Consider the following 27,915-nt stretch of genomic DNA (forward strand, 5'->3'; position numbering starts at 1 on the left):
CACCAAGTTCCTGGGGGTTCATCAGTGAGGATCTCTCCTGGACCAACACCACATCACTGGCCATGAAGTCCTAGCAGCGCTTCTACTTCCTCCGCAAGCTGAAGAGAGCAAGATCACCTCATCCACCATGTGCTCCTTCTACAGGGGAACCATCGAGAGCATCCTGACCAGCTGCATCACTGTGGTATGGGAGCTGCACTGCTGCCAACCCAACCGCCAGACCCTGCAGCGCACAGTGAAAGCTGCTGGACGGATTATCGGTGTCCCACTCCCCTCTCTTCTGGACCTCTACGGTACCCGCCTCACCCGCAAAGCAGCCAGCATTGTGGGTGACCCCAGCCACCCCTCACACAGCCTCTTCAGCCTCCTGCCATCGAGGAGAGGGTACCGCAGACTGGGAAACAGCTCTATCCACCAAGCTGTCAGGAAGCTTAACTCTCTCACCTCTCTTCTTTCCCTCCCCTCCCCTCTGCTCCCACGAACACTGGACTGTTAACCCCCCTCCAAGAACTCTGGACTAAGAACTCCGAACCTTAATCGATTTATTCATACAAAGCCTGCACATCAAAATGCCTTAAAATGTGCATCCAGTTGACTGCATATTGCACCTATTGAAAATATTGTTCATCACATTGCACATTACAATTTAATTGACCTACTTTTTACTTTCTATTCTATTTTACACCGTTTTATTTTGTACCCTTGCACTATTTAGTATTTAGAATGTATTTAATGTAAATATTGTTTATCTTTATCTTATTATACTCTATTTTTTTTTCTATTGCACCGTGGGTCGGAGATAAACGCCACATCGATTGTTATATATGTGTTGCATATATCAGAATTGACAATAAAGCTTGACTTGACTTGACTTACTGTATATACATAATTAAAGTAAAGATATATAGAATAAACAGTAAGTGCTACATAACTCTATATGCTGTTAAAGTGTGAACATGTGAAGCAGTTAACACTATAAAATATATAGTGCCGGTTTAAGCAAAAGAAATTGCAAAAGTAATACATGCTAATACGGAGATATGTATACGGTAGCCATATGCTTATTATTATTTATGCTATAATGACTGCTCTCGCTCTCTAACAGAATGAGTAAAAACCCATAAATTACACATTATTCCAACACAATACATAAAGAAACATCATTATTTGGACGTACAATACCATACATTGGATCTTTATCAGCACAGATAGTGAGTGGACTTAGTGATAGTGGATTAACCACACTAAGGAATTGGCCAGAAGTGACTGATCCACATTCAAGTTTAAAGTACAGTTTCTTAGTCACTGTCATAATAAGTATACAAGTTCAATAAGAAGTTTAGAACAAAACATTTTAATTAAAATAATAATAATTATCTAAATTTTGGCTAGAAATGGTGGTGTATGACTAGTCTACATGTTTAAGGTGGAGTCAGTGATTCTGGAGAACATTGTTGTCAAATCACTTTAAGTACATACGTGCGTTGAAAAAGAAAAAGTCTTAATACACAGCCAAGGCTCTGTAAACTGGTATGTAAACAAAGGGGCATCGCAGCTAGCAACAGGCCTGTTGTTTAGTGTTTACAGAGCCTAGGCTGTGTACTAACACAAGTGTTCTCCAGAATCGCTGACTCCACATTTAATTAACTAGTAACATGCATGTCCAGCCGATGTTAGACAGAATAACACTCAGTTCCCTGGTGGGATTTGAACAAATGACCAATGTATTTCTGAAGGACTTTCTTCTGGTCAAGGACAAAAAATGGATATGTGAATAGTGTGACATTTGATTTGTTCAGTTCAACATGTGAATAAAAATCAAATTAATGTTCATTGCATTTATGCATTAGTGCATTGTGGCCTTGCAAACCATCACAAGATGTTAGGAAGTTACCACCATGTTATCAATCATTAGTGCACGAGACCATTTCTGTGTGCCAGCTTAAGTGAAACACTGCTTTAACCGGTTCATAAAACAATTTAAGCAATCAAGGCAATATTTTAGAGTTTGTGAGCAGGGATTGAGACAGTGTCCTGGAGAGTTATCTGATCAGAAGCGGCTTCTGTAAACCAGCGTGTTTTGGGCTCAATTGCAAGGTGTCCTTTTTAATTTGCATGAATGTGTTTAGCAGTAACGGTAAACCAGGGACTCCATGACCTTGTGCGGTGTATCCATTAACAGCCACCTGAGGAATGGATAAGAAGTGAGAATGTAGCCTCTCTGAACTTGTTACAGAACTAGGCCTACATATTTCTCCACGTGCCTAGTTGTCCTCCAAAGGAATCTGCAGTTGGAATGCTTGACATGTGCTGTGCATATTTCTCACATTACAACATTTGGGGTAATCTTTTATCTGATCTCAATCAAGTCTGATAAACATAATAGCCTATTACACATTATTCAAAAACGGAATCTTGCCACCTCAAACGTTCTCCCTTATGTGTGTATGAATAGGCCTACTGTAGACTACTCATGTAGAATAGCCTACTGATTTGAAGACATGCCTAGCTACATAACGCCACGTTTTGGCTACAATGTCTCGGGAATAGCCTATAACTTTAATCCCATTTTATTTTACGTGATCATCCTCAATGTTATCCGAGTTCAGATGTTATTCAAGATTGAAAAGGTCTTGGAAATGAAAATAAATTGTTTGTAATCGGACTCTTTGACGTGACGTTGGAGGATATGATTGGTGGGCGGCACTGGTATATATCCGTCAGGCTTCATTCCCACCTTCTCGCCAGTGGAATTTCATCTCAGCTCCTGCACCTTCAGGGCAGACGAGTACATAAAATAAGTAAGTACTACACCGTTTACTATTGAACATAGCTGTACTGCTCTTATATATAATATCTAGCTGTCGCATACATGGCGTTGTAATACTTGTTAGGAGGACAGTTTGTGAGTAAAGAGAGCGTCACAGTATGTTCTGGCCTGACTCCGTGTCAGCTCTCCCCTGCTCAGCTGTATGCCTACGTGGACTTAGCGAGCTACAAGAACTGTAAGCTAACACGAGCTCGCTAGCTAAAGCTACAATTCAACTCGTTCTTTTTACCCGAGCGTTTTGGTGTTGGCTCGATAACATAAACCCTGACAAGACCCCGTCCTGTGAGTGCGGCAGAGTTAGTTTGCGGTTTTAATTTGAAGCCACTGTTAGCTTAATGTGATTAGCTGGCTCAGGCTCAGCCTGAAGTTGTGTGCAGCGCTGTGTGAGTGAGCTGAGCTACACATTAGCTGAAGAGCTACGTGTCACAGTAGCACACACCGCAGTCAAAGTTTTTAGCAAGTTTGCTAACTAGCTAAGGCTTTGGGTCTACTAATCAACGATACAGTGATTGTGTTACTGAACACCACATGTATGATAAGAGGCACACATTCTTGATAAATAGCTACGTTATCTTGGTGTCCCTGGAAGTTTAGATAATGATGGTTTCTCTCGATCTCGTTACATTTTAATGGTTGAACGCTGATAGCCAATATGACGACAGCTAGCACCAAATGAAAATTGTCGTTGGCAACTGTCAGCTAGTTAACTTGATATTGTGCTAGCTAGCACTCGCACTAACAACCTACGGTACTTAAATCCTTAATCTGGGATTTGGCTATAACGTTATATAGGCCCGAAGGGTGTCCTGCTGCACCTAACGTTCATGCAAGTTAAACTAGCTGGACGTCATCGTTCACTGGTTAGAAGCTCACCACGTTCACACCAAGGTTTTCGTTGAATAGAATCAAACACTGTTTATTAATAGAATAGATGATATGAAGCCACATTTCTATAAAGTAACGTAAATTGGCTGCTTTGTTTGTTGGGTTTTTTTTCTGAGTTTGGAGCTCGTGACACGTAGTTAATAGTAGCCTATTTTAAACGCACAACTGAATACCATGACGTGGTAGTAGAAAAGCAAAACAACTTGATATCACTGTGATGCAATCCACACGTTTCATTTGAAGACATGGGGTTTACTCTCTGTTAGCTGACAGCTGCTGGTGTACAAAGGAACAATCTGTCATTAGCTGCTTTTAATAATATTAAAGGGAACAGGCCAGATATTGTCCCCTGTCCTAAGACTATACCAAACACTATAATTAGGGGCTGTGCAATTGCAGCTCATGAAATCCCTGATGTTAAAATTTCAAGTTATCATCTTTTGTTTGTGGAGTTTCTCCACTTAAAAGAGATGGACAATGACCAAACTGATTTCCTAATTTACTTACTTTTTATTTGCAGTTGCAGTAATTAGTTAGGTAGTTTTCCTGTCATTATAAATCAGATGAAAAACCTTTAACTCCAAACAGAAAAATACCATACTAATACAGCATTAAAATAAAATAAATGCTAACAGGAAAATATATCAAGTCATTTACAACTATTGTTCTAATTTCCCTCAAATTAATCGGTTCAAAATAAAGTTACCCACTGTCATAATTATTCATGTATTGTATGACTTTAATTACTGTTTATTGTAGGGATTTTTTTAATAAACTCGATATTGTTTTTTAAATATTTAACATTTATTATTTACCTCCAATATTATCAATAGTCAAACATACAATGCTTTTAAATGACGTAGCTGTAACTTGAGACCGTATAAAGGGGCACCCTAACTTCCTATAGCCCCCCTTACCAAACACAAGTTTGTGGTTTCTAATGGCAAACTCTATGGGAGCCTGTGTACACCTACACCATGGCCACAAGCATTCTGGAGTGTGAGCAAATGAGTGATGCCTGAGACAAACTAGTACAATAAATCCAAATATTTTCTGATTCCCACACACACAATGTCCCAGCCTTTTTAATAATCACACCCTTTCAATAAGAAACATTTGCTGTGTAATAAAGGGTTATTCCAGCTCTTTCATTAGAGAGCAATGGCCTACTTACCTGGTCCGCCCACAGCAGCTTCATCAATTGCCAGGTCTGTCCTTCGCTCTGACAAGGCGGTGTCCAATTATAGAAGCCAGATGCTTGTCAAAGAGGGTGAGCTCCAATGGCATTTACCTATACTTTACTGGTCTATAGTAATGTGCTTCTTGGCACCAAGGATATATATAATACTTCTTCATTTCTGATCTATCCGACTATCATCAAAACACAAGCTAGGACTTGGCGATAAGTTCAGTTTTTTTTTTCTCCATTGTGCAAACATTGACCATGACCTATCAGTAGCCAATCCGTGTAAAGTTCCTTAAGTGTGGCCACTGAAATATTTATTTCCTTATCTATCTTTGAAACTACTAAACCATAGTGGTTATGGAGCTCCACTGATCCTTTTTTCTCTGTGGTCTTTAGGCAAAAGCTGGCAGGCTGACGGGAACTTGCAACCTACAGGACGGATATTCTGGTAACTGACCATTAAGCTGGTAAGTTCTTCACACTATTGGCATTGTAGGCCAACACTGACACTTATATCGTCTTTAGCAATTGGAATTGTCTGTTTTGCTGATGCTAAAGTGGAAGATTCTGCCCACACCAAACACAGCTAGACAATTAACCTCATAGTACTGAAGTATAATGAGCCCTGTAGCGTACATAATCATATCTTGTTTTATGTTTGTCTTTTTTTTATTTGATATTAATAAATAATATATTTAGATGGATTAAAATATGTTCCAAATACATTATATGTTCTGGCTGTACCCGACACACCAAATGTAAACATGCACTGTAACCTGTAAAGTAAGTGAGACAAAGTAAACATGTAATCTAGTCTGTTTGGCTTTGGTGGAGTTCTTTTCCCCATCAAGGATCACTCTGATGTGTTCTTTACTTTGGCTTGACACAAAACAATGTCGGTGACAATGACCTACCTCCCAAATTAAATGACTGTTGTTGCTAAAAGTTGTCCACATGTCACAATAATTCAATGCATTGTTAAAACCTGAGATTTTTGGCGAAAGTGACAATAACACGTGGCTTATAAACATGCCATCCTCTTTGGTAAGGATGCTTGCTCATACCAATGTTTGCATGAGAGTTAAATGCAGACTTAAATGAGATATGGGCTCTGCAAACAGTAATGAGTGCAGATCAGCTTTAAGCTTATGAAGCCTGACAAGGAAGAGGCCACTGAGGGGTTGTTCTAAAATGTGTAGGGGGCAGAAACCGCTTGCTTTACTGACTATCGGCCAAGTCAAAGCTTAAAGTGAATTAACTTTTTAATCGCCTGGTCTGTCAGTGTGGAATACATTTGAATATCAACAATCTCTCCTTGACATCTGGGAGTTGTCTTTCCAATGCTTTCAGATGAATTTCTCTGCTCGCTATAAAGACACAGCTGTCACTTCTTATGATACATTGAGTTTGATCATCAATGGTGAAGTCTAATCGAGCTCAATCTGAGCACTCGTTAGAAAAAGATTGTTGTTATTGGAGCTCAATCAACATGTCTAAATGTATGTAACTCTGAAATCAAAATGGCTGTATAGTCCTTTTTTATAATGGTCAGATCAGACAATTGACTTTGATTACTTTCTTGGAAAGGGTTATTTATGTTCAAAAATCCTTCACAGGCCACACTGAGTTTTCAGTCAGTGGATTTTTTGCTTTAATCCAATCCAGTGTTGACATACAGTGAGCACAATCCTCTTAACCTCAGAGCCTACTCACTTAGCTAGACTTTGTGGAATGGTATGGGCTAGAGAGCGTCGAACAGAAGACACACTGGTTTCTTCAAGGAAGCCCTAACCACATCATTGTTTGCTTTGTAGTGCAAAGGATAATCTTTCCACACAGTCTGAACATACTTTAACACAGTGCTGACATGGTTAGATGTGTGATTATTCTTTAAAAGACATGGCTTATTTTGATAAAGGCAGATAAGATAATGGAGACAATCCCAAAGTCCACCTATGATAAGCTTGTATACCATGTTAAACCTGTGCATGTGACACTTTGTCCACTGTCAGCTGTGTCGATCTGGTTTGAGTCATCACAAAACACTTATTTATCAAATAGATTAAATAAAGAACCTATCATCAATGTAAACTATACAACAACCAAACATTCATTAACTGGTTAAATAAAATAAAAAAACATTCCAACATGTTGTTGCCCTGCCTTACAATTAATGATTAGTGATTATATGAAGTCGTCATATTGATAGAACATCCACAAAACATTCATGACACAATAACATTTTATAATGACAAACAACCCAACAGTGTCATTCATTTTGATTCAAACTTTGTGAAATCCTGATAGGTCTATATAAGTAAGTGGCCTTTTACAACTTAGCCCTACCTACTCAAAGGTGGAGTCAGCTATTCTGAAGAACGCTTGTTGTCAATCTCCTCACAATCCTCTACCTGTCGTGTGTGTGTGTGTGTGTGTGTGTGTGTGTGTGTGTGTGTGTGTGTGTGTGTGTGTGTGTGTGTGTGTGTGTGTGTGTGTGTGTGTGTGTGTGTGTGTGTGTGTGTGTGTGTGTGTGTGTGTGTGTGTGTGTGTGTGTATAAACAGTCTAGACTCTGTAAACTTGTATGTAAACGAAAGTCCCACCGTAGCTAGCAATCTGCCTATTTACAGAGCCTAGGCTGTGTATTAACACTGGCTTTTTTTTTCAATGCACACACAGTACGGGCAGGTGGTGGATCGTAGGGAGATATTCACTGATTTTGACAAGTGATTTTGACAACAAGCATTCTCCCAAATAACCAAAACTGCTCCAAATTTGGCAGCAATACTGATATTGATGTACAACTCATAAGAAGCTGATAGGAAAAATACATTATTTAAAAAAATATATATTCTGTATCCAAACTTGTGAAACTAATATATAAACTTTTCCTTTTTAGTTGCACACTCGGACTTTGTGTTAACGTGGGATTTTGACCATGAGCTCAGTCGCAGTACTTACGCAGGAGAGCTTCAATGAGCACCGCAACGGGCTCGTAGAGCAGGGTGAGTATTTGGGTTTTTGAGGCGGTGCTGGATTTGTTAACTGCAATCATGTCTATAGGCTGCCTCATTGTTTCCCCCCCCCCTCCCTCTTTAATGTGTTCAGCTGGGGCAGGAACTGGCGCTGAAGGGGAAGAGGAAGCCCTTCCTACCTACAAGGATGCCTTCCCACCTCTGCCAGAGAAGGCGGCCTCAGCTGAGGGGACCCAGGAAACTGCCAACGCCTGGACTAACAAGATCCGGCCTCTCAAGTCTTCTATTATCACCCAGGTAGAACATTTTCAGAGTATCTACCTCTTATGAGTTGAGTTTTCTAGTTCTGTGATGTGTTGTTGGTCTTCTACATTTCCAAGAATGCTTTTCACTATTTCCATGGAATGTTTTTCAGTTGGAAACAAATGTAATAGAAATATTAATGCCAAAGCAGTTGTTATTGCAATCATTGTCTGGGTGAGACAGTGCATTATCTGCCAGAATTCCAGGAGTGCCAACACTTTTGTCCATGACTATTGATGGATTCCTCCCTGCTGGTATTTAAGGCTAAATGCCTTCCTGTGTACTTATACAGGCATTTGAGTTAATCAGGCTGATCAAACCTCTGCTCAGGTTGAAGGTAGAATAATAATATATTTAATTTATATAGCGCTTTTCTCGCTACTGTTTTACAACAGTAAATAAACAAAAGGAAAATGTAAAGTTGATGGGGCTTGGGATCCAGGTTCTATTCATTCACACACAGTCATACTGGTGGTGGTAAACTACGATAGTAGCCACAGCTGCCCTGGGGCAGACTGACGGAAGCGTGGCTGCCATGCAGTGCCTACGGCCCCTCCAACCACCACCTCAAACATACACCAGTCATACACATTCACACCAGGCAAGGTGGGTCTAGCCCAAGGACACACCCCAAGATGGATACACCTAGGTCAAAAGTAGATACCTGTGCATGGAATTATAAAGTGTATACATATGGAGATGTATGGATTTATCCAAATGGGGAGAGAGGTTCAAGTTGACCTGCCCTGATGGGAACAGTGAGCAAAGTCTGTTCATGCCCACACAATTCTGAGGAAAGGGCTAAACGTTAAACAAAGATAATCAAAACCACTTGTGTCTGTACTGCTTTGATAAAGTTCATGTATTATTTTTGTTAATGGTAACTCTAAACACTAAGTTTAGCCCAAGTACAAGTTATGTCTTATATTAAATATATTTTTGAATTCTTGTGGGCGATAATTAGTTATCTACTGGCTGACTACATTTGACCTATTGCTAAATGTACAATTGCCTAAGAAAAGTGATCAGTTTCCAGCTTTTAACTAACTGCTCGTTTTTACCTATGATAGCAGGATGAGCTCTGGTGCAACTAGGGCAGCATAATTGGGGCTAATAATAATATTGCAATATTTCTAGCAACTTTATCCTAATAGAAAATATATATCTTGATATTAGGGCCCGACCGATATTGATTTTGGAGTGCCGGTGCCGATTATTTTCAGAGAAAAATTATGATTAAATCGGCCGACATATACGCATTGTCTAAAAAAAATTAAGTGTAACAAATATGTCTAAATTCAGACATTATGCATTTTATCTTACTGCACCCAACCCTCTGGAACTCCCTCCCCCCAAACATCAGCATCTCAGACTCAATAAACTCATTCAAAAGTCAACTCAAAACTCACCTCTTTAAGGAAGCATAATGACACCTGACTCCACTCCAAACCTTATCTTTAATTTTTTCTGTATTTTGTTTTCTTTTTCTACATTTAGGATTCTCTATGTCATTGAATGACCTCCAAAAGAGCACCATATAAATTATATCAATTATTATTAACTGTCAAGCGATGACCAATGCCTCTGCTATTGGTTGCAGGGGGAACTGTCAAGTGTAAATTAATCCAATGTATTACAACACACCTGCTGCTGCTGTAAATGGGATATAGCATTAATGCTATTCAATTAGACTACCTCCAGGGCAGCAATACATTTCACACATGATTGATTAAAGAAAAGGAAAAAAAAAAAAAAAAAAACGTCAAATCGGTCGGGCCCTACTTGATATATTTAAAATCTCCTCTAGAGCATATCATAAATGCTCAATTTCACCATGTGTTGCATGAAATCACACCAGTAATATGATTCCAGTTGTCTCTGCGACTAAAGTCACCATGAACATTAAGTTACATGAAACCTCTTGTTTAAACTCGGAAGTGCTTTATTTTGAAACTGTTTCAAACTTGCACGTGGCAAAGGTTTTGTGGCATGTTTTGAAGATAACAGTCGTTTGTTCCGATGGCCAAACTTCCAGATGATGGATTTTTTTTGGTTGTTAAGAACTGATACGTCCCTTTTCCATCTTCTGTTACTTCTAATTAGGCCTTATTCTACTTTGGTTCGAGGCCCAACTCCTAAAAACCTTCACTTACTCTTGTCCCCCTGCTTTCACATACTGGTAAACACCTACAGCGTTCATTGCAGATTATGTCAACACACACACGCCCAGGAGAGTCTGGATGGGTGGGGGAGTGAGTGTTTCCTATGTATGCGAGTCTGAGGCAGAGAGCCAGAGAAGTAAATACCAGCGAGTCTCAAGCTGACTGCATAAAAACATTTTACACCGTCTATCTTGCGATTTATCACATAAGGGATAATGAATAGTAACTTAATTAACCAATTAATTGAAGCAACATGACATTTTAAGTTCAGTTTTATTGATTTTGAGAAACACTTTTATTGCCTACACTCCAAAAACTGTCCGCTACACGGTCGGAACTTACTCAATAGCAACTGTAACTATGTCAATCTGCGGCCAACCCAGAAGATTTTAACAAAAAACAACTTATTTGCTTAGCAACGCCTGAGACCTTGTCTAATAACTGGAATAATCATTGCGAACACATAAGGTGTTTTTGTAATAAACGTACCGTATTTTCCGCACTATAAGCCGCACTGGACTATAAGCCGCAGGTGTTTTAATGTTTAATTACCATATGTAAGAGTTTGTGCACAGAGGGGATTGTCGGGAAAGAGATGGCTGCTTGAGGAAGCTCCCATTTATTAACATTTCAACAAACAAGTTGCATATTTGCATAATGTATTCACGTGTTACCATTTAGTGCAATAGTAGCTACTAGGGATGGGCACGAGTAGTGTTTTCGCTACTCGAGTTATCGATTGCATTCCTCGAGGATCAATCGATTCCTCGTTAAACTTTTTTCTATTTTTAGAACACAATGCATCTGTCTGCAGAATAACGGTTCACCGCAATAAAGCGCTCAATGCTTATTGTCACAGTTGCCATATGATATTAAGGATTTTTTTTCCACAAGTTAAAAACACCTTTTCCTCACTGAAAGTAATTAAATAGACGGGCCACAATTAAAACCGATCGAGTAGGTCTGCGGTGGGGAGAAAAAAAGCATGGGCTGTAGTTGTAACAAAAAAAAAATAGCCTAAGTCACCATTTAAAATAAGAAGGGCAGCAAATAATATAACATTATTTTCCTACAATTTAAATACATATAAATAACTCACCAAAGCAGTAGACTTAGTAGTTGTATATCCAACCGCATAATGCTCACTCCGTGTCCGTGAATAATTACCGCGACTAATTCCTCATTAACGGAACGTTACACTGGTCGGTTTTTGAATCTCATCCTCACATATTAAGGCTTCTTAACTGTTGTTGGCTTGGAGCTAATGTGCCTGAAGTAAGCCTTGCTTCTTCTTTACTTTTCTTTTCAAGCGGAGAGCACCTTGCATGCTCACCTGGAGTCTACTCATTACTGAGAGTAACAGGTGTCATCTCCCCTTTTTATAAACGTAACTTTATTATCTGCTTTGAAATAATTGGACAGTTATATATTCCTGAAAATGTTCTGGAGAAAGGACAGACCGTGTTCAGCTCTGCGGTGCTGTGGAGAACAAAGGCTGCGCTGTGGTGGCACGGAGGTGACAGTTATTTGCAGTTGCTGTTTGACACAACGCTCAGTTTATTGCACTTGCATCAAAATATTTAATTTTGTTAAACTTTATTTTATCCGTTTTGTACACGTATATAACATTTTAAAATAGGAGCGGCCCGCCGGCCTAAAGGCTACAGACACTTTAAAAAAAAACGATTTCTCATCCACCAATCGAGTTCATTTGAGGAGTACTCGATTACTAACGTCCATCCCTAGTAGCTACAGAACATATACTGTGCTGTGTAATAACGGGGTCGAAAAATGGGGGGGGAAAGGCGCGGCTTATAGTCCGACAATTACGGTAGTTCAGTACGCCAGTAAATGGGAACGCCCAAGGATACGGCCCAGCAATGGGAGACTAGTCTGCTCGCTTGGATAGACTTTCTGCTTCAGCTGACTGCAGGCTTCTGCTCTGCTGTTAGCATAACAGTAGCTCTGTGGCTAACAAGATTCAGAGTCAAAAACATTGCACACGCTGTACAAACAGTAAATGTAATCGGCCAATATGTTTTAACAGCTTCAATGAAGTGACCCAGTATGTTATGACAGTGAGTCTGCACACCATCAGGAAACTGCAGCTGACACAACTAAATGCAATGCAGGATTATTATAATAATAATAATAATAATAATAATAATAATAATAATAATATTAAAATAACATTGTTGGAAGCTTAAGTTCTCTCCATATTAATTGGGTCTTACTCATATATTTCTGTTTCTATTCCTTGATTTAGTTGTTGTTGTTTTTTTCTGCTTAACAACAAAGATGAAATAATTATTTTTAAAACTTGTCCCATTGGATTTTATGTGGAATTAATTTGTTTGAGCACAATAATTGTAACTATTTGTTTATGCATCTAAGCATTTTAAATTAAAATTATTGCCTGACTGTATTATTGCTTATATTTAGCTATCCAAAATTGGGAGAAAGCCACAGGGATCTGTAAATATCCCACTGAAAGATGGAGATAAATCATGGTTGCTCCCAGTTTACATTTACATTCTTTTTTTACCGCTTTACTCCAGTGTGCTCGGGTTTTCTGTATTTTATAGAACCCATTCACTTGTGTGTTTTTACCCTATGATTTGTTATGCACAAGATTAAGTCCTTCCTTGAAAAACAATTTTTATTTGTCCATTGCCAAAGGGTCTAATTTATTTTCAAAGCAATCCCAATGTCACAATTGTTTGTCACATCAAATTTACTTAATTTTTTTTTTTTTTCTGTCCACATCACCTAGGTTTTCCATGTGCCGCTAGAGGAGCGTAAGTACAAGGACATCAACCAGTTTGGGGAGGGAGATCAAGCGAAGGTCTGTGTGGACATCATGCACAGGACCGGAGCCCATCTGGAACTCTCCTTGGCTAAAGATCAGGGTCTCTCCATCATGGTGTCTGGCAAGTTGGATGCCGTGATGAAGGCCCGTAAGGAGATTGTGTCCCGACTGCAGACTCAGGTTAAGAGATTTATTTTTTATGATAACTTATAACTTAAACTTTCTCGATTCTTGAGAATAGTTTGATGGCACAATCACTTTGTCAAATCAGTGAAATGTCCTCACAATCTGCTTCCTGTCCATACTGTGAGTGCACTGGAAAAATTAATTTGGTGTTAATACACAGCCTAGGCTCTGTAAACTGGTATGTAAACAAAGAAGGCCCACTGTAGCATGTAAAAATGCCCGTTTACAGAGTCTAGGTTGTGTATTAACAGCAGATTGGGTTTCGCCGCACTCCCCAGTACAGACTAGAACCAGATTGCGTGGAGATAATCACTGATTTGACAAAGTGATTTTGTCAACAAACATTCTACAGAATTGCTTACCCCACCTTTAACTAATAACAAGGTATCAATAGTTGAAGACAATGGTGCCAACTGTATATTTGAACCCAAACAGGCCTCGGCTACTGTCGCCATCCCCAAGGAGCACCATCGTTTTGTCATTGGCAAAAATGGGGAGAAGCTTCAGGAGCTCGAGCTCAAGACCGCCACCAAAATCCAGATCCCACGACCCGACGACACCAGCAACCAGATTAAGATCTCTGGCACCAAGGAGGGCTTGGAGAAGGCAAAGCATGAGATCCTCTTGATCTCTGCTGAGCAGGTAAGATGGCTGCTCAAGACAACCTACTACTTCATGGAAATACATCCTAGACATCACAGCTTTAGGATATAACATTTATAATTTTTCCCTTTCACTTGTAGGACAAGCGTGCTGTGGAGAGGGTGAACATTGACAAGGTGTACCATCCATTCATCACCGGCCCCTTCAATAAGGTGGTAGCAGAGATGATGCAGGAGACCGGCGCCCGCATTAATGTCCCCCCTCCAAGTGTCAACAAGACGGAGATTGTCATCACCGGAGAAAAGGAGCAGGTGGCCCTTGCTGTGGCTATGATCAAGAAAGTGGCTGAAGAGAAGGTATGGTACAATTCAAAATACTTATACAACAGGATGTTTGCTTTGATACAGATTGGTGTGAGCAAAAAATAAATGTTCAAAGTGCCTGATCAACTGTTTTTGATAGTTGGAACAAAGAAAACAGAAAGGGTCATACAGAAAATAATGATATTACACAAAAGAAGCATGAAAAGTAACATGACAAAGGCTTGGTGACATGTTCCTAAAGGAGTCTAGTACACTTATTTAATCCCACACCTTCTCTATAAGCCATTGTTAGTAAGTTCAAGCTTCCTCATGTCATGACTTTTTCAAACTCATTAAAATATATAATTTTACTTACATACCAATATATGTTGTATCTAATATATGTTGTATCTTATCTAGGGCTGTCAAATTAACGCATTAATTTCGATTAATTAATCACAGAAAAATTAACGCGATTTAAAAAAAAAAAAATTTAACGCAGATTAATCGCACTTCTATAATGCCCTTTGACCCGGTGCAAAAGTGGTGCGGAGCTGCACCTGTAGCTCGCCGGGCCGGGCGCGTGGGTTAAAGGGAGAAAAGAAGCAGGGGAAAGGGGCCGACTCGAGGGCTCTATGGACGGTTTATGGGATGCATGAAGGTAGGAAGACATCTTACTTAATTCTCCGCAGTGTCCGTGCATTATTGATATAGTGGGTGCAACAATGTAGGCTAGCTTCAAAACGGTAGGCCTATCTCTCAATCTTCCTCCAATTTTGTTTGCTAGCTGTCTAGCACCCGCCCCGTGTGTGTGTGTGTGTGTGTGTGTGTGTGTGTGTGTGTCAATATTTTTGCCTATGAGTAGGCTACGAAATGGTGGCAGTGCAGCGCTGTCTGTTGTGGGAGATGGAAAGTCGTAATTTTGTCTGCTTGTTTTTTGGAGAAAATTTGGCGCTAGTTCATGTATAAAGCTGGCTGAGGGGAGGAGACAGAAGTTACAAGAGACGGAGAGCGAGAGAGAGAGAGAGAGAGAGAGAGAGAGAGAGAGAGAGAGACAAACTGTAGTAGGCTTTACAACTGTTTACAAACAGGTATAAAAGTGTCATATAAGTATGCGATTAATTTAGATTAATTAATCACAGAGCCTGTAATTAATTAGATACATTTTTTTAATCGCTTGACAGCCCTAATCTTATCTAACAAAATACAATGCGTTACTCATGTTAATATCAAAATGCAAATTAATTCTGAACTGCATAAGATACATGCAGAGAGTAAAAGAGAATAAATAAGCAATAAACACTCATACTGGTTTCATGATCAGACATCACGCACCTTTCCCATTTTTTTTATTTTTATAACCCTTTTGCATTGCAGAAGAAGAGTGCCACCACCATTGCCGTGGAGGTGAAGAAATCTCAGCACAAATACGTGATTGGCCCCAAGGGAAACACCCTGCAGGAGATCCTGGAGAAAACTGGCGTGTCTGTCGAGATCCCACCGTCTGACAGCAGCTCAGAAACTGTCATCCTTCGTGGGGAGCCCGACCGCCTGGGTCAGGCCCTCACTGAAGTCTATGCCAAGGTGTGGAACGATTTAAAACCTTGTCTTGCGATGACCATTTTGCAGTAGTCTGAAAAGTGATTTGGAGTAGCTAAATGGACATGTTTCCCTTTCTTAGGCAAACAGCTACACTATTTCCTCGGTCACAGCTCCCTCTTGGCTTCATCGTTTCATCATTGGAAAGAAGGGGCAAAACTTGTCCAAGATTACCCAACAAATGCCCAAGGTCAGTTGAATGATGGATTCATTAACCATAGCACTTCAAGAACTCCTTTTTTTATTTAGATCAAATCTTATAACTTCTGTTTTCATGTGTTTCTCATACAGGTGCACATTGAGTTCACCGAGGGAGAAGATAAGATCACCCTGGAGGGTCCCACCAAAGACGTGCAGATGGTGCAGAGTCAGATTGAAGCCATTGTAACAGATTTGGTAAGTATTAAGTTACCTATACACTTACCGGTACATCTTGGACCATATCCCAAAGTGTCTATCAAAAGGCTTCCTCTAATGTCGGGGTCATGTGCAGTAGATTGTCTTAAAAAATTGTGATTTATGAACTGAAGTCTTATTTTATGAAGATGCCGAGACAGAATAAAGCACTTTTTTTTTTTTTTTTTTTTTTAAGAGCAACAGTATGTATATTTTAATGATATTCATGTTTCATCTACTTTCACCTAAAAGATAAGCCGTATGGACTACACGGAGATCAGTGTGGATACCAAATTCCACCGGCATCTGATTGGAAAAGGAGGCGTTAACAGTAAGTACAGCGTTAGGTGAAACGGCTCTTGTAATGAATTGTAACAAATATCGGTTTAGTGTCCTCTCTAAAACAATATATTTATTTTATAGTCAACCGCATCAAGGAACTGCACAAGGTGACTGTCCGCATCCCTCCCGACAATGAGAAGAGCAACCTGATCCGTATCGAGGGGGATCCCCAGGGTGTGCAGGAAGCCAAGAAGGAGCTGCTGGAGCTTGCGTCACGCATGGTGAGAACAGACTTTGAGTTCACAAGCAAGAACACTACAAATAGGATCGTGCCGTGTTACTGAGTCTACCGTCTCTTGCAGGAGAATGAGCGTACAAAGGACCTGATCATCGAACAGCGTTTTCACAGAGCCATTATTGGCCAAAAGGGGGAGAATATAAAAGAAGTGCGCGACAAATTCCCCGAGGTCAGTTGGAACACTGTTTGTCTACTGGAATATTGTGGTGTTTTTTTTCTGCACTGAACTCATCATATGCAGTTTTATAACTATGATATTTGTTCCAGGTCATCATCAACTTCCCCGATCCAGCACAGAAAAGCGACATCGTGCAACTCAGAGGCCCACGAACTGAGGTGGAAAAATGCGCAAAGTTCATGCAGAAGATAGTGGCCGAAATGGTAAATATTTACTTGTTATCTATGATTTTATATTTTACTTATTTTTGGGGGGGATTGGTATTTATGGCGCCTGACTTTTGCAGTACTTTTTCCCCCCTTTTTTAATTTCCTATGTAATGCACCAAGGCAAAATTCCTTGTATGTGTAAATCTTGGCAGTATATTTGATTATAATGTTAAGATCTTCTTGAATTTGGCCATGATAACTACTTTAGTGTAGCTGAGACTTAAACTTTTTATGATTCCTCTTGCCAGATGGAGAACAGCTCTCAGCTCTCAGTCCCCATCTTCAAGCAGTTCCACAGAAACATAATTGGAAAAGGAGGAGCAAATATCAAGAAGGTACAGTCTATTTCAAGGAGACTGTATGAAGTTTAATGGGATCTTCAAGTCCAAGCTTGATTTTATTGTTTGCTTTTGTAGATTCGAGAGGAAACTAACACAAGAATTGACCTTCCTGCCGAGAACAGCAACTCTGAGATGATTGTCATCACTGGAAAGAAGGAAAACTGCGAGCTTGCACGCACTCGCATTTTGGCCATTCAGAAGGAGCTGGTAAGCACATGCACCGATTTAAAATTATATTCTCTCCAAGTCTTGGCAGTTAGGTCTAAATCCAGAAAAAAATTCTAATGACTGTTCTTTGTTCTCAGGCAAACATCTCCGAGATAGAGGTTTCCATTCCCTCCAAGCTGCACAACTCCTTGATTGGGTCAAAGGGCCGTTTTGTGCGCTCCATCATGGAGGAGTGTGGCGGTGTGCACATTCACTTCCCCACTGAGGGCTCCGGCATTGATAAGGTCACTATCCGTGGTCCTATTGATGATGTGGAGAAAGCCAAGCAGCAACTGCTTGCCTTGGCAGAGGAGAAGGTTTGTAAAATGTCTCTATTTTAAAAAAGGAACTTAAATTGACCTCGATAAACAGTCAGCTGTATGCTCTTTTTTTGATCCTTTCCTCTATGCCTCATTTGTCATAAATGACCACAGGCAGAAGATGTCTTTCTGTATCCTCTCAGCTGACAGAATAAAAAAAGAAAAGCTTGTGCATAACGTGTCAGAAATGCAGCCGATATATTGACCCCATTAAAACTTGAACTCTTTAGTTTTGAGTTTCACTTGAGCAATAGAGATTTTTCATCTATTTTTAACTTTGACGTAAATAACAGAATCTTGTCTGTTGACATTAATACTTGAGTTTGACTTGTAATCCATTTCTTGTTCTTGTAGAATTCATAATGTAAATGTTTTTTTCTTCAGCAAATCAAGAGCCACACTGCCGAGCTGCGCGCAAAGCCAGAATACCACAAGTTCCTGATCGGGAAAGGTGGCGGAAACATCCGTAAGGTTCGCGACAGCACCGGGGCCCGGATCATCTTCCCCACCGCCGCCGACGAGGACCAGGAGCTCATCACTGTGATAGGCACTGAAGAGGCAGTGAAGGAGGCGCAGAAGGAGCTGGAGGAACTCATCAAGAGTTTGGTAAGGTTTCACATGAGTTTTTTGAACATAGCAGGACAAGGGAGGATGAGGCTTTGGTTTCTCGTGGCAATGCCTGAATCACTCAATACGTTTACTCTCTTGATTTTACAGGACAACGTGGTCGAGGATACTATGAGCGTTGACCCAAAGCACCATCGCTACTTTGTGTCTCGCCGTGGCCAAGTCCTGCGGGACCTCGCCGACGAGTATGGCGGCGTGATGGTGAGCTTCCCTCGCACGGCTTCCCAGAGCGACACGGTCACCCTCAAAGGAGCCAAAGACTGTGTGGAAGCGGCTAAGAAGCGCATGCAGGACATTGTCGAGGACTTGGTTAGTAAATAGTTTAATTTAGCTAAAATGGTCTTTATTTGTTTGTTTTTATTTACTCTCCCCACTATTGTTTGAAATCTAACCAATTTTCGTTCTTTTCCAGGATGCTCAAGTGACCATTGAGTGTGTGATTACTCAGAAGTTCCACCGTTCCATCATGGGTCCCAAGGGCTCACGGATCCAGCAGATCACCAGAGATCACAATGTACAGATTAAGTTCCCGGACCGCGAGGACCCAAATGGTAAACGCACGATCAGCTTAAAGACTTAGCAATAGAGTCCTTAAATCAAACATTTTCTCATCAAACTTTGTCTAATGCACTTTTAGCAGTAGCAGCAGCAGCTGCAGCAGCAGCAGCAGCCCCCCCTGCAGAGGCCCCTATCGAGGAGAATGGAGAGGCCGGTGGAGAAGTGAAGGAGCCTGTTGATCCAAACGCACCCAGAAAGTGTGACGTGATTGTGATTTCTGGCCGCAAAGAGCGGTGCGAGGCTGCTGTGGAAGCTCTGAACGTCAGTATTCATAACTCATCTGTCAGATTAAAGCACCAACTAAATACATTCTTTGTGAAGTAACACAGCTCAATTTAATTTGTCAAAATTGTGGCTTTGTTGCCTAACTATGTCCTTTCTCTTTAGGCCTTGGTTCCTGTCACAATTGAGGTGGAAGTGCCTTTTGAGCTTCATCGCTACATCATTGGACAGAAGGGCAGTGGAATTCGCAAGATGATGGATGAATTTGAGGTGTGTGTGTGTGTTTAGAGATGTTGTTTGCAACGTAATGAACAAGTTTTTATTTTTATTTTATGCCGCTTATGCAAAATGACCTCCTTGTCTTCCTCCAGGTTAACATTCAAGTGCCTGCTCCTGACCAGCAGTCTGATAAAATCGCCATCACCGGCTTGGCCAATCACCTTGACCGCGCCAAAGAGGGCCTCTTGGATCGCGTCAAAGAGCTGCAGGCTGACCAGGAGGACCGGGTTAGTAATGTTACCAATGTTGCACTCACTACGGTGGTGTATTGAAGTAGTGCTGACGATTCGCAATACTTTAAAGGTCACATATTATGCTAATTTTCAGGATCAAAATTGTTATGTGGGTTACAACTGGGAACTGAATTTCTCACAGTTCCATTCCTGAATTTCCTCTTTTCTGTTAGCATTACTACCAGATACCCCTGAATCTAAGTAAGGTTGGTAATGATGGGTCATGACTCGTGAGCCATCATAAAATACAGTATTTTTTGAAAGAGTGTTGTTTTTCACATACTTTGGTAGTCTCTAATTAACGTTGAAAAAACATGAAAAAGTGCATTTTGCATAACAGGTGACCTATTAATGTAGCAGTTAAGTTATCTTTGAATATTACTTTAACACTCGGCCTCAATGAAGTGTGACTGAAGAAAAAAAAACTAACTTTTCCCAATTGTAGGGGAGCAGCAGTTCCTGCAGAGGTAGAAATGAGTTGTGTCTATTATTTACATCAACCACTTTACAGGCACTCAGGAGCTTCAAGCTGACCATCACTGTGGACCCCAAGTATCACCCCAAGATCATCGGCCGCAAGGGTGCCATTATCACAAACATCCGCACTGAGCACGATGTGAATATCCAATTCCCGGATAAAGAGGATGAAAACCAGGTATGGCATTAATGCTCAATTTACTCAATTCCTAACCCTATTTCCTTTCATTACACTTTTTTTTTTAATTCAAAAGTGAACCATATGTACTCTTATCAGCACAGCAGGTGGTGCTTAATCACCATTACTTCCATTGCTACTTGAGCACTTATGGAGTATAAATGTTACATTAACTTTTGTAGCGACTATCATTGAAATGATAGCAGGATAAGAATCTGTTTCCATACATTGATCCTTTTATGTCCTGTTCAATGAGCTGCTGTTTCTCCACAGGACCAGATTACTATTACAGGGTATGAGCACAAAGCCATAGCAGCACGAGATGCCATCCAGGGCATTGTGGACGAGCTGGAGGACATGATATCTGAAGACATCACCCTGGACAGCAGAGTCCACGCCCGTATTATTGGAGGCCGAGGCAAGGGCATCCGCAAGATCATGGATGAGTTTAAGGTGAGGCTGCTTAGAGACTGGGAAAATGTGAAATGAACCGGTGAAGAAGTAGTTTCGTTTGGTAGAAGTCTACTGTCTTTTTGTTGTCGCAACTAAAGGCCCGTACATACTTTCTGCATTGCTCGAGCAACAGATTATATACTAGAGCATGCACAAGCGAGACCACACCGACGGACCACGCAGTAGCAGATTTTGGGCTGCACGCTTCCGAGGGCTACGCAGTTTTGGGCGGATGATATTTACGTTACTCATGCCACAGTGGACCCATGTGGACGCTGAGAGTGAATTGGCCTCATCAGCTTGTAAACACATTCATAACTGGCAAAATCCTGACTTGTTGCTTCTCAACGTGACTCAATTTGGCAACATATAGGGCAACATTTCAGTACCAACAATTCGTGCACCCGACCCAACTAAGAATCAAAGGTATACCTTATCTAAAATGAGCATAACCATGCCCTCTAAGTTATTTAATACTGGGGTTCCCAACCTTTTTTTTTCCCTAGGACCGGCATAAAAATATTTATTAATTTTATTTTATTATTTTGGAAATATTTCAAGGCCCGGTACAAACGGGACTGGGGGTTAGGAATGGCTGATTTTATTGATAGTATAATTGTTGGAGAAACCCTATTTAAATGTCTGCTCAGCTCAGAAAGAGTTTGATAGATTTCCCATTACTCTGCCTGCTTGGAGATGCTCATAATGTAATGTTGCGGTATGAAGACATTCTCAGGTTTACAGGCCAGGCCTTGGTGTCGATTGATCCTACTGGTGTGTTCTGGTCATGGAGAGGTGGATTGTAATCCAATCACATCTCTACACTCAACAGCTTAACCTGAACAAGCTTAGCAAAAGGCTTTTTCTCCAACGTCTATAGGTGAAGGTGGAACACAGGGTTAGAGCCCAGATGAGCCAGCTCTGTGTGGTACAGATGGTGCCATAGGTGGTTATTTCTGAGAGAACCACAGAGATTCATATATTTAAGGGGAAAGAATCAACTCAATTTGGGAATGGTCTGCCTCCAGTGGATTAACTTGGTCTAACCAAAGTCATCACGTTTTTAAGTGTCTTTGTCTACTCACTTCAAAACAAAGCATACAGTCTTTGACATGGCCTGGTTTCCACCTTTATTTCAGGTTGATCTCAGGTTTCCCCAGAGTGGAGCTGCAGATCCCAACCTGGTGACAGTCACAGGTCGCCCTGAGCTGGTGGATGAAGCCATCGACCACCTCCTTAACCTGGAAGAAGAATTTGTAAGCTTCCCTCTACATTTTGTAGTGCTTCCTTATAGAAATGCCTGTGATGTTAACCGTTTTCCTCATTGGCACTGATACATGTTGTCTTTGTCAGATGGCAGATATTACGGAGAATGAGTCAAAGATGGCTTACATGAGGCCTCCAGGGGGCAGTGCTGGCGGCGGCGACAGGGGTGACAGGGATGAACATCGCGGCCCATCCAAAGGCTTTGTGGTGAGGGAGGCTCCCTGGACCGCTGGCAGTGAGCAGGTGAGTTATTCCCCACGTGCTTGACACTGTATGTCTACACCTCGATAGGCTAGTTAATTGGATTACTGTCCCTACTCCAGGATAAAAGAACAGAGGGAATTTGATGTATTGCCCCCCCCTCCCCCTCCATTTAGAGCTCTGTACATTACCTAGTACGTGATGTAGGCATGCACAGCTTTCTTCTACTTCTTTTTGTTGTTCTTCAGTAAGCATTGGATGCTATTCGACTCCTGGGTTAAAGGCCCTAGCGGGACACTGGAGCATTCACAAAGCGCCTAGGCCACTTACAATCTGATTAACCATATACATGCAGGAGTAGCTTGACTCCCAATCGCATTATGGATGTATTAGCTTGAGTTTGAGAAATTAGATTAGGTACGATGTTTACATGTATTTAAAAGTCCGGTTTCAGTCGTTCTGACACCGGAATCAGAGGTAGTCCCACTTTCCTTTCTTAATCCCTGGTTTCTCTTGTACTTTAAGGCCCCTGATATGAGCAGCTCTGAAGACTTCCCCAGCTTTGGAGCCCCAGTGGCGGCCAAGTCCTCACCCTGGGGCCCCAAGCGCTTCTAAGCCGCACCGCAGCAGCAACCGGACACAATCCTCCCCTCCATCGCCCCCCACCACTTGACCTGGACTGACCGCTGACCCTACAAGTCTTCAGTTCTGAGAATGTCATCCTTCTGTCTACTTATCCAGATTCATCAGTCTAAAAGTGCTTTTCAGATACTGTAATTGACTTGTGAGCTTTTGTATCTGCATTAAAACGATACTGTCTTACGCTTAAAAAAAATAAGGAAAAGAAAAAAATGTGACGGATGTTGCAGTTAAGTCTACAGTCGATACAAGACTGACATTTAAGTGTTGATTAGACTTGACATTTCATTGTGGTTGGAACTGTTATACCAAATTAAATGGTGGCCAGACATCAGTTTTCTTTTGAGCTGCCCTTATCTTAGTTGCCTTCGCAGGGTGGGGTTAAAGGAATTGAATTACCGCTGGTGACATGTTGAGACATGATGCCTGAACAAGGGGCCAGCTGTTTTCAGTAACCCACCCCCCTCCTGCTTTAACTCATGTAGCTGAGTGAAAACTGTCAAGTCCTTAGCCCTCAAGCACACTGTAGTGGTTGTCCTATGTCACATCTTTCTATTTGCTTAGCTGTGCTTCTGTGAATATGGTCAAGTAGTGGCACGTACCTTGTAGCCTTATGAATTGGTATACTTTACTAAGAGGGGGGGAAGCGATTTCAGCCACTGCAAGAATGGCACCCATTCAAACTGCCGAATGCTTGGAGATCATGCCAGAACTAAACTTCTTACAACACTAGGCCTAGAGCTCCAACGTATGAGACCTCACACTAACCGTTGAATGAACTCTTTTGACATTCAAAAGTAAATCACTCTACAAAATATAATGACTGTGTTTGTGAGCATAAACAGCAGATCATCTTGTGCCAACTGTCTGTCTAGTGATGTCCTGTGTTACTCATTTCTCTGTATTGGGTCAGTGTCCAGTCCCTTTGTCTTCCAGTTGCTATGCAGATTGTTCTGTTCAATAGCAATGGCCCTTTTTATTATCAGCCTTACAAACTAGAAAGATACAAACCAGGTAGAGATGATGTCTAGGTGCATTTTTAATGAACGGCTGGAAGGTATGTTTATTCTTCCTTTTGAAAGCTCTCGGAACATTTCCCCCACCCCCCAGTTATTGTAATTAGTTTAATTTTGCCTGAGGAGTGCAGATTTAGCTTGTTAGCTGCTAATTTAACATCTAGAATCAGCCTACCTTGGTTTATATCCTCCTAGCATCGAATGAAAGATTATGCAAATACCATTGAAGTGAACGGTTATGGATGACACTGGAAAAGAAATTGTCCAAAAAGTAAATAAAAATTGAAAATCTCTGTTGCGCATCCATCCGAGTCCTTTTTTTGAAGTGAAAAAGTTCATAGTTAATCAAAGGATTTAAATTAAATCCCTTGATTAACTAGGATCTTTAGGTTTGTATTAAATCATTTAATACAACCCTAAAGATCCTGTGTAATCTGCTGAAAGTCCTTCTCAATAGTGGCGCAAGTGGCAGCTAAGTGAAGTGCAGAAAGCAGCGTGGGACGTCAGCACATGCGAGCACCGGCCATAACTGATTCTCAAGACGGTGTGGTTGACCTGTTCTGCATATGGATGAGGTACATTTTGTGACACCATTTAGTTTGTTTTTATTTGAGTAACGTTATGATTGATTCATTGAAATAAGCATTTTGATTTTTTTTAAAACGTGTAAACTTGCAAATCACTTTGCTGACATTGGCCTACACATAGGCTAATCCCAAAATAAAAACTAAATGAACACATTCAAATTGTCAAAAGGTACAATGTTGCGTTTTCTAGTGCATTGCTGTGCAAACTGTTGTGGTAACCTCAAGTGCAACTTGCATCAATGTAACAGAATGTTATAGTTTCTTACTGTAACAATTTAGTTTATCATTGTTTCATTCGGTTTGACTGTGTGATGTAGGCCTTTCGGAGTGATACAAACCATTTCAGACGTTTTGATTTCAGGACATCAGCGAGCATTGAGGGGTTTGCAGTTCTTCTGGATGAGAACAGTGACAGTGATGATAGAGGGTTGTCAGTCCAGTCGTCTGCCTGTTTTTTTTTTGTTTTCTTTTTAATGTCATGGACCTCCGGCTAAGCGACTCAAGGTGTAATTGACATTCCAAACAGGACAACAACATGGTGTACCTGCCTGAACTGTGTCCAAAAGTACAAGAAACCCCTTAAATTCAGCAATATCTAAAATTGTGTTCATTGTTGATGCATGTTTTTATTTCATTGATAAAACACATTTTTATGCAAGGTACTTTTATTTTGTAACCCTAAAAGAAAATATTTGTAAAAAATATATATTTTTCAGTATTTAAGCTAAGCAACGTAGGCCTATTTTTGCGCTGTGATTATTATAATTTAATGGTTACAATAGTAGGTTTACAGCCCCCCAAACCCTCTCGATTATAGTTCCAGCAACAACTACAAAAACATATCTTAAAAAATGTAAATCCTTACAGCAAGACTATATTATTAGACTTTGTAACAGTACAATTGAACTGACTATAACATTGCACATGTGTTTCTGTTATTCGGTCCACCCTAAAACCAGCATTGACATTATATAACAGAAACACGCACCTGCCAGACTAATTTAATCAAGGCAATTTAAGGAAGTCCATGTCCAGGGCTCTTTGAAGATAATGTGCACGGATCAAAAGACAAAATGGAGAAATATGAAAGTCAGTCAATCCAGACTCAGTCCAGATTCCTCTTTGCTATTAAGGGAACACCTGTATCTTTCTCTTGTATTAATTACATAACCAGCCGATTGAAGAATGGAAAATGTTCGGCAAAAAAATTAAAAAGAGGAGAACAACAAATAGAAGCAACAACACGCAGACAGAATGACAACCATGATATGTACAAATCAGGTGGAGACAACCAAGTCCATACACAATCAAAGTGAGAAGTGCTTCATACTTCATATTCTCCAAAATATTAGAAAAAATCTTCAACAATAGACTGGACACATTCTTAGAAAAGCACAAATTAATTAATGACAGTCAATATGGATTCAGAACCAACAGATCAACATCACTTGCATTAATAGAGTCAGTTGAAGAAATTACAAATGCCATTGAACAGAAAAAATATGCAGTAGGAGTATTTATTGATATCAGAAAAGCTTTCGACACAATTAATCATAACATTTTATTCAATAAACTGGAAAGATATGGAATAAGGGGGATAGTATTGGAGTGGATAAAAAGCTATTTGAGCAAAAGGAAGCAGTTCGTGAAGTTGGGCAACTGTTCGTCGTCATGTTTGGACATTTCTTGTGGCGTACCCCAGGGGTCAGTGCTGGGTCCGAAACTGTTTATCCTGTATATTAATGATATCTGTAATGTTTCCAATGTCTTGAGGTTGGTTCTATTTGCTGATGACACTAATATGTTCTGTTCTGGGGAGAATTTAAAACAACTAGAAGAAATCATCAATAGGGAAATGAGCAAAATAAAAACATGGTTTGATAAAAACAAACTATCATTAAACTTAAGCAAAACAAAAATAATGTTATTTGGTAACTATAGAATGAACACGCAAATAAATATCAATATAAATGGAGTTGAAATTGAAAGAGTTTACGAAAATAAATTTCTTGGGGTTATAATAGATGATAGATTCAGTTGGAAATCACACATTACACACGTACAATCAAAACTATCAAGAAGCATTTATGTATTAAACAAAGTAAAACAGGTTCTAGATCAAAAATCACTCCGTATTCTCTACTGTTCACTAGTCTTACCATACCTCAGTTACTGTACAGAAGTCTGGGGCAACACGTACAAAACGTCATTACATTCACTTACTATTCTCCAAAAAAAAGCAATCCGCATTATTCACAATGTGAGATATCTGGATCATACTAACCCATTATTCATACGGTCAAAATTATTAAAATTCACAGATCTGGTGGAATTTAAAACTGCACAGATAATGTTTAAGGCTAAAATCAACATATTACCCTTAAACATACAAAAATTATTCAGTGATCGTGAGGGGGGTTATAATTTAAGGGGAAAATTTAATTTCAAAGTGAACAACGTCCGTACGACCAGGAAAACGTTTTGCATTTCAATATGTGGGGTGAGACTATGGAACAGTTTGAGTGGGGAGATCAAGGAATGTCCAAACATTAACCAGTTTAAAATAAAATACAAAGAATTGATTTTCACAAGGTACAGGGATGAAGATTAACATAGTGTATATGTTTACATGTATGTATATTTGTATATATTTGACGGTATTTATATAATATTGAATGTTTAATCAGATATTATTATTATTATAAGATTACTTGACAATATTATTAGATAAATACGACGATATTATTAGATAAATATGCAATTGGTAACAAATTGTATCATATTGAAAACTAATATATATTAATATGTATTATTAATTTTGAAATATTATTATATCACTAATAAGGAAGCCAATAGTCATTATAGATATATAAATCAGGGAGAAGGGGTGAGATTAAATAAGTTTTCTTCTTCTCACCCCTTTTCGAACAGGTAAAGCAAGTGCAAGACAGTTTATTTTCATTTGTGGTTTTCATTGTGTGTAAATATTACTTTACTGTAACTGTCCACTTGTTTAATTTATTTTATTGTTTATTATTGCTTTTTTGTCTTTTATTGTTTACTTGTTCGAAATAAAAACATTTTCAATTCAATTCAATTCAATACAATCA

General features: G+C 40.0%; 1 protein-coding gene across 1 annotated transcript; it reads left to right on the plus strand.

The window, feature by feature from the left end:
- The first annotated feature begins 2,723 nt into the window (after positions 1 to 2,723).
- hdlbpa (high density lipoprotein binding protein a) lies at positions 2,724 to 24,512 on the plus strand. Its single transcript, XM_080032664.1, has 28 exons — positions 2,724 to 2,801; positions 5,298 to 5,368; positions 7,799 to 7,904; positions 8,008 to 8,171; positions 13,113 to 13,328; positions 13,770 to 13,976; positions 14,078 to 14,293; positions 15,617 to 15,823; positions 15,921 to 16,028; positions 16,130 to 16,234; positions 16,487 to 16,565; positions 16,658 to 16,797; positions 16,879 to 16,983; positions 17,082 to 17,195; positions 17,450 to 17,536; positions 17,618 to 17,749; positions 17,848 to 18,066; positions 18,454 to 18,675; positions 18,787 to 19,005; positions 19,109 to 19,247; positions 19,334 to 19,515; positions 19,642 to 19,746; positions 19,848 to 19,982; positions 20,500 to 20,643; positions 20,917 to 21,096; positions 22,236 to 22,352; positions 22,450 to 22,605; positions 23,089 to 24,512. The coding sequence occupies exons 3-28, from the start codon at positions 7,838 to 7,840 to the stop codon at positions 23,176 to 23,178; spliced, it is 3,855 nt and encodes a 1,284-aa protein (XP_079888790.1). The 5' UTR covers positions 2,724 to 2,801; positions 5,298 to 5,368; positions 7,799 to 7,837; the 3' UTR covers positions 23,179 to 24,512.
- Positions 24,513 to 27,915: the final 3,403 nt, after the last annotated feature.

Source organism: Ammodytes marinus (genome assembly GCF_949987685.1).
Source record: "Ammodytes marinus genome assembly, chromosome: 8".
NCBI classification, from domain to species: Eukaryota; Metazoa; Chordata; class Actinopteri; order Uranoscopiformes; family Ammodytidae; genus Ammodytes; species Ammodytes marinus.

Bases quoted from the DNA above. Each gene is read 5' to 3' on its own strand.
- hdlbpa (XM_080032664.1), top strand. From the start codon at position 7,838: ATGAGCTCAGTCGCAGTACTTACGCAGGAGAGCTTCAATGAGCACCGC. The intron at 18,067-18,453 runs GTTTGTAAAATG...TTTTTTCTTCAG, and splicing joins TTGCCTTGGCAGAGGAGAAG to CAAATCAAGAGCCACACTGC. The intron at 19,983-20,499 runs GTTAGTAATGTT...ACCACTTTACAG, and splicing joins AGGCTGACCAGGAGGACCGG to GCACTCAGGAGCTTCAAGCT.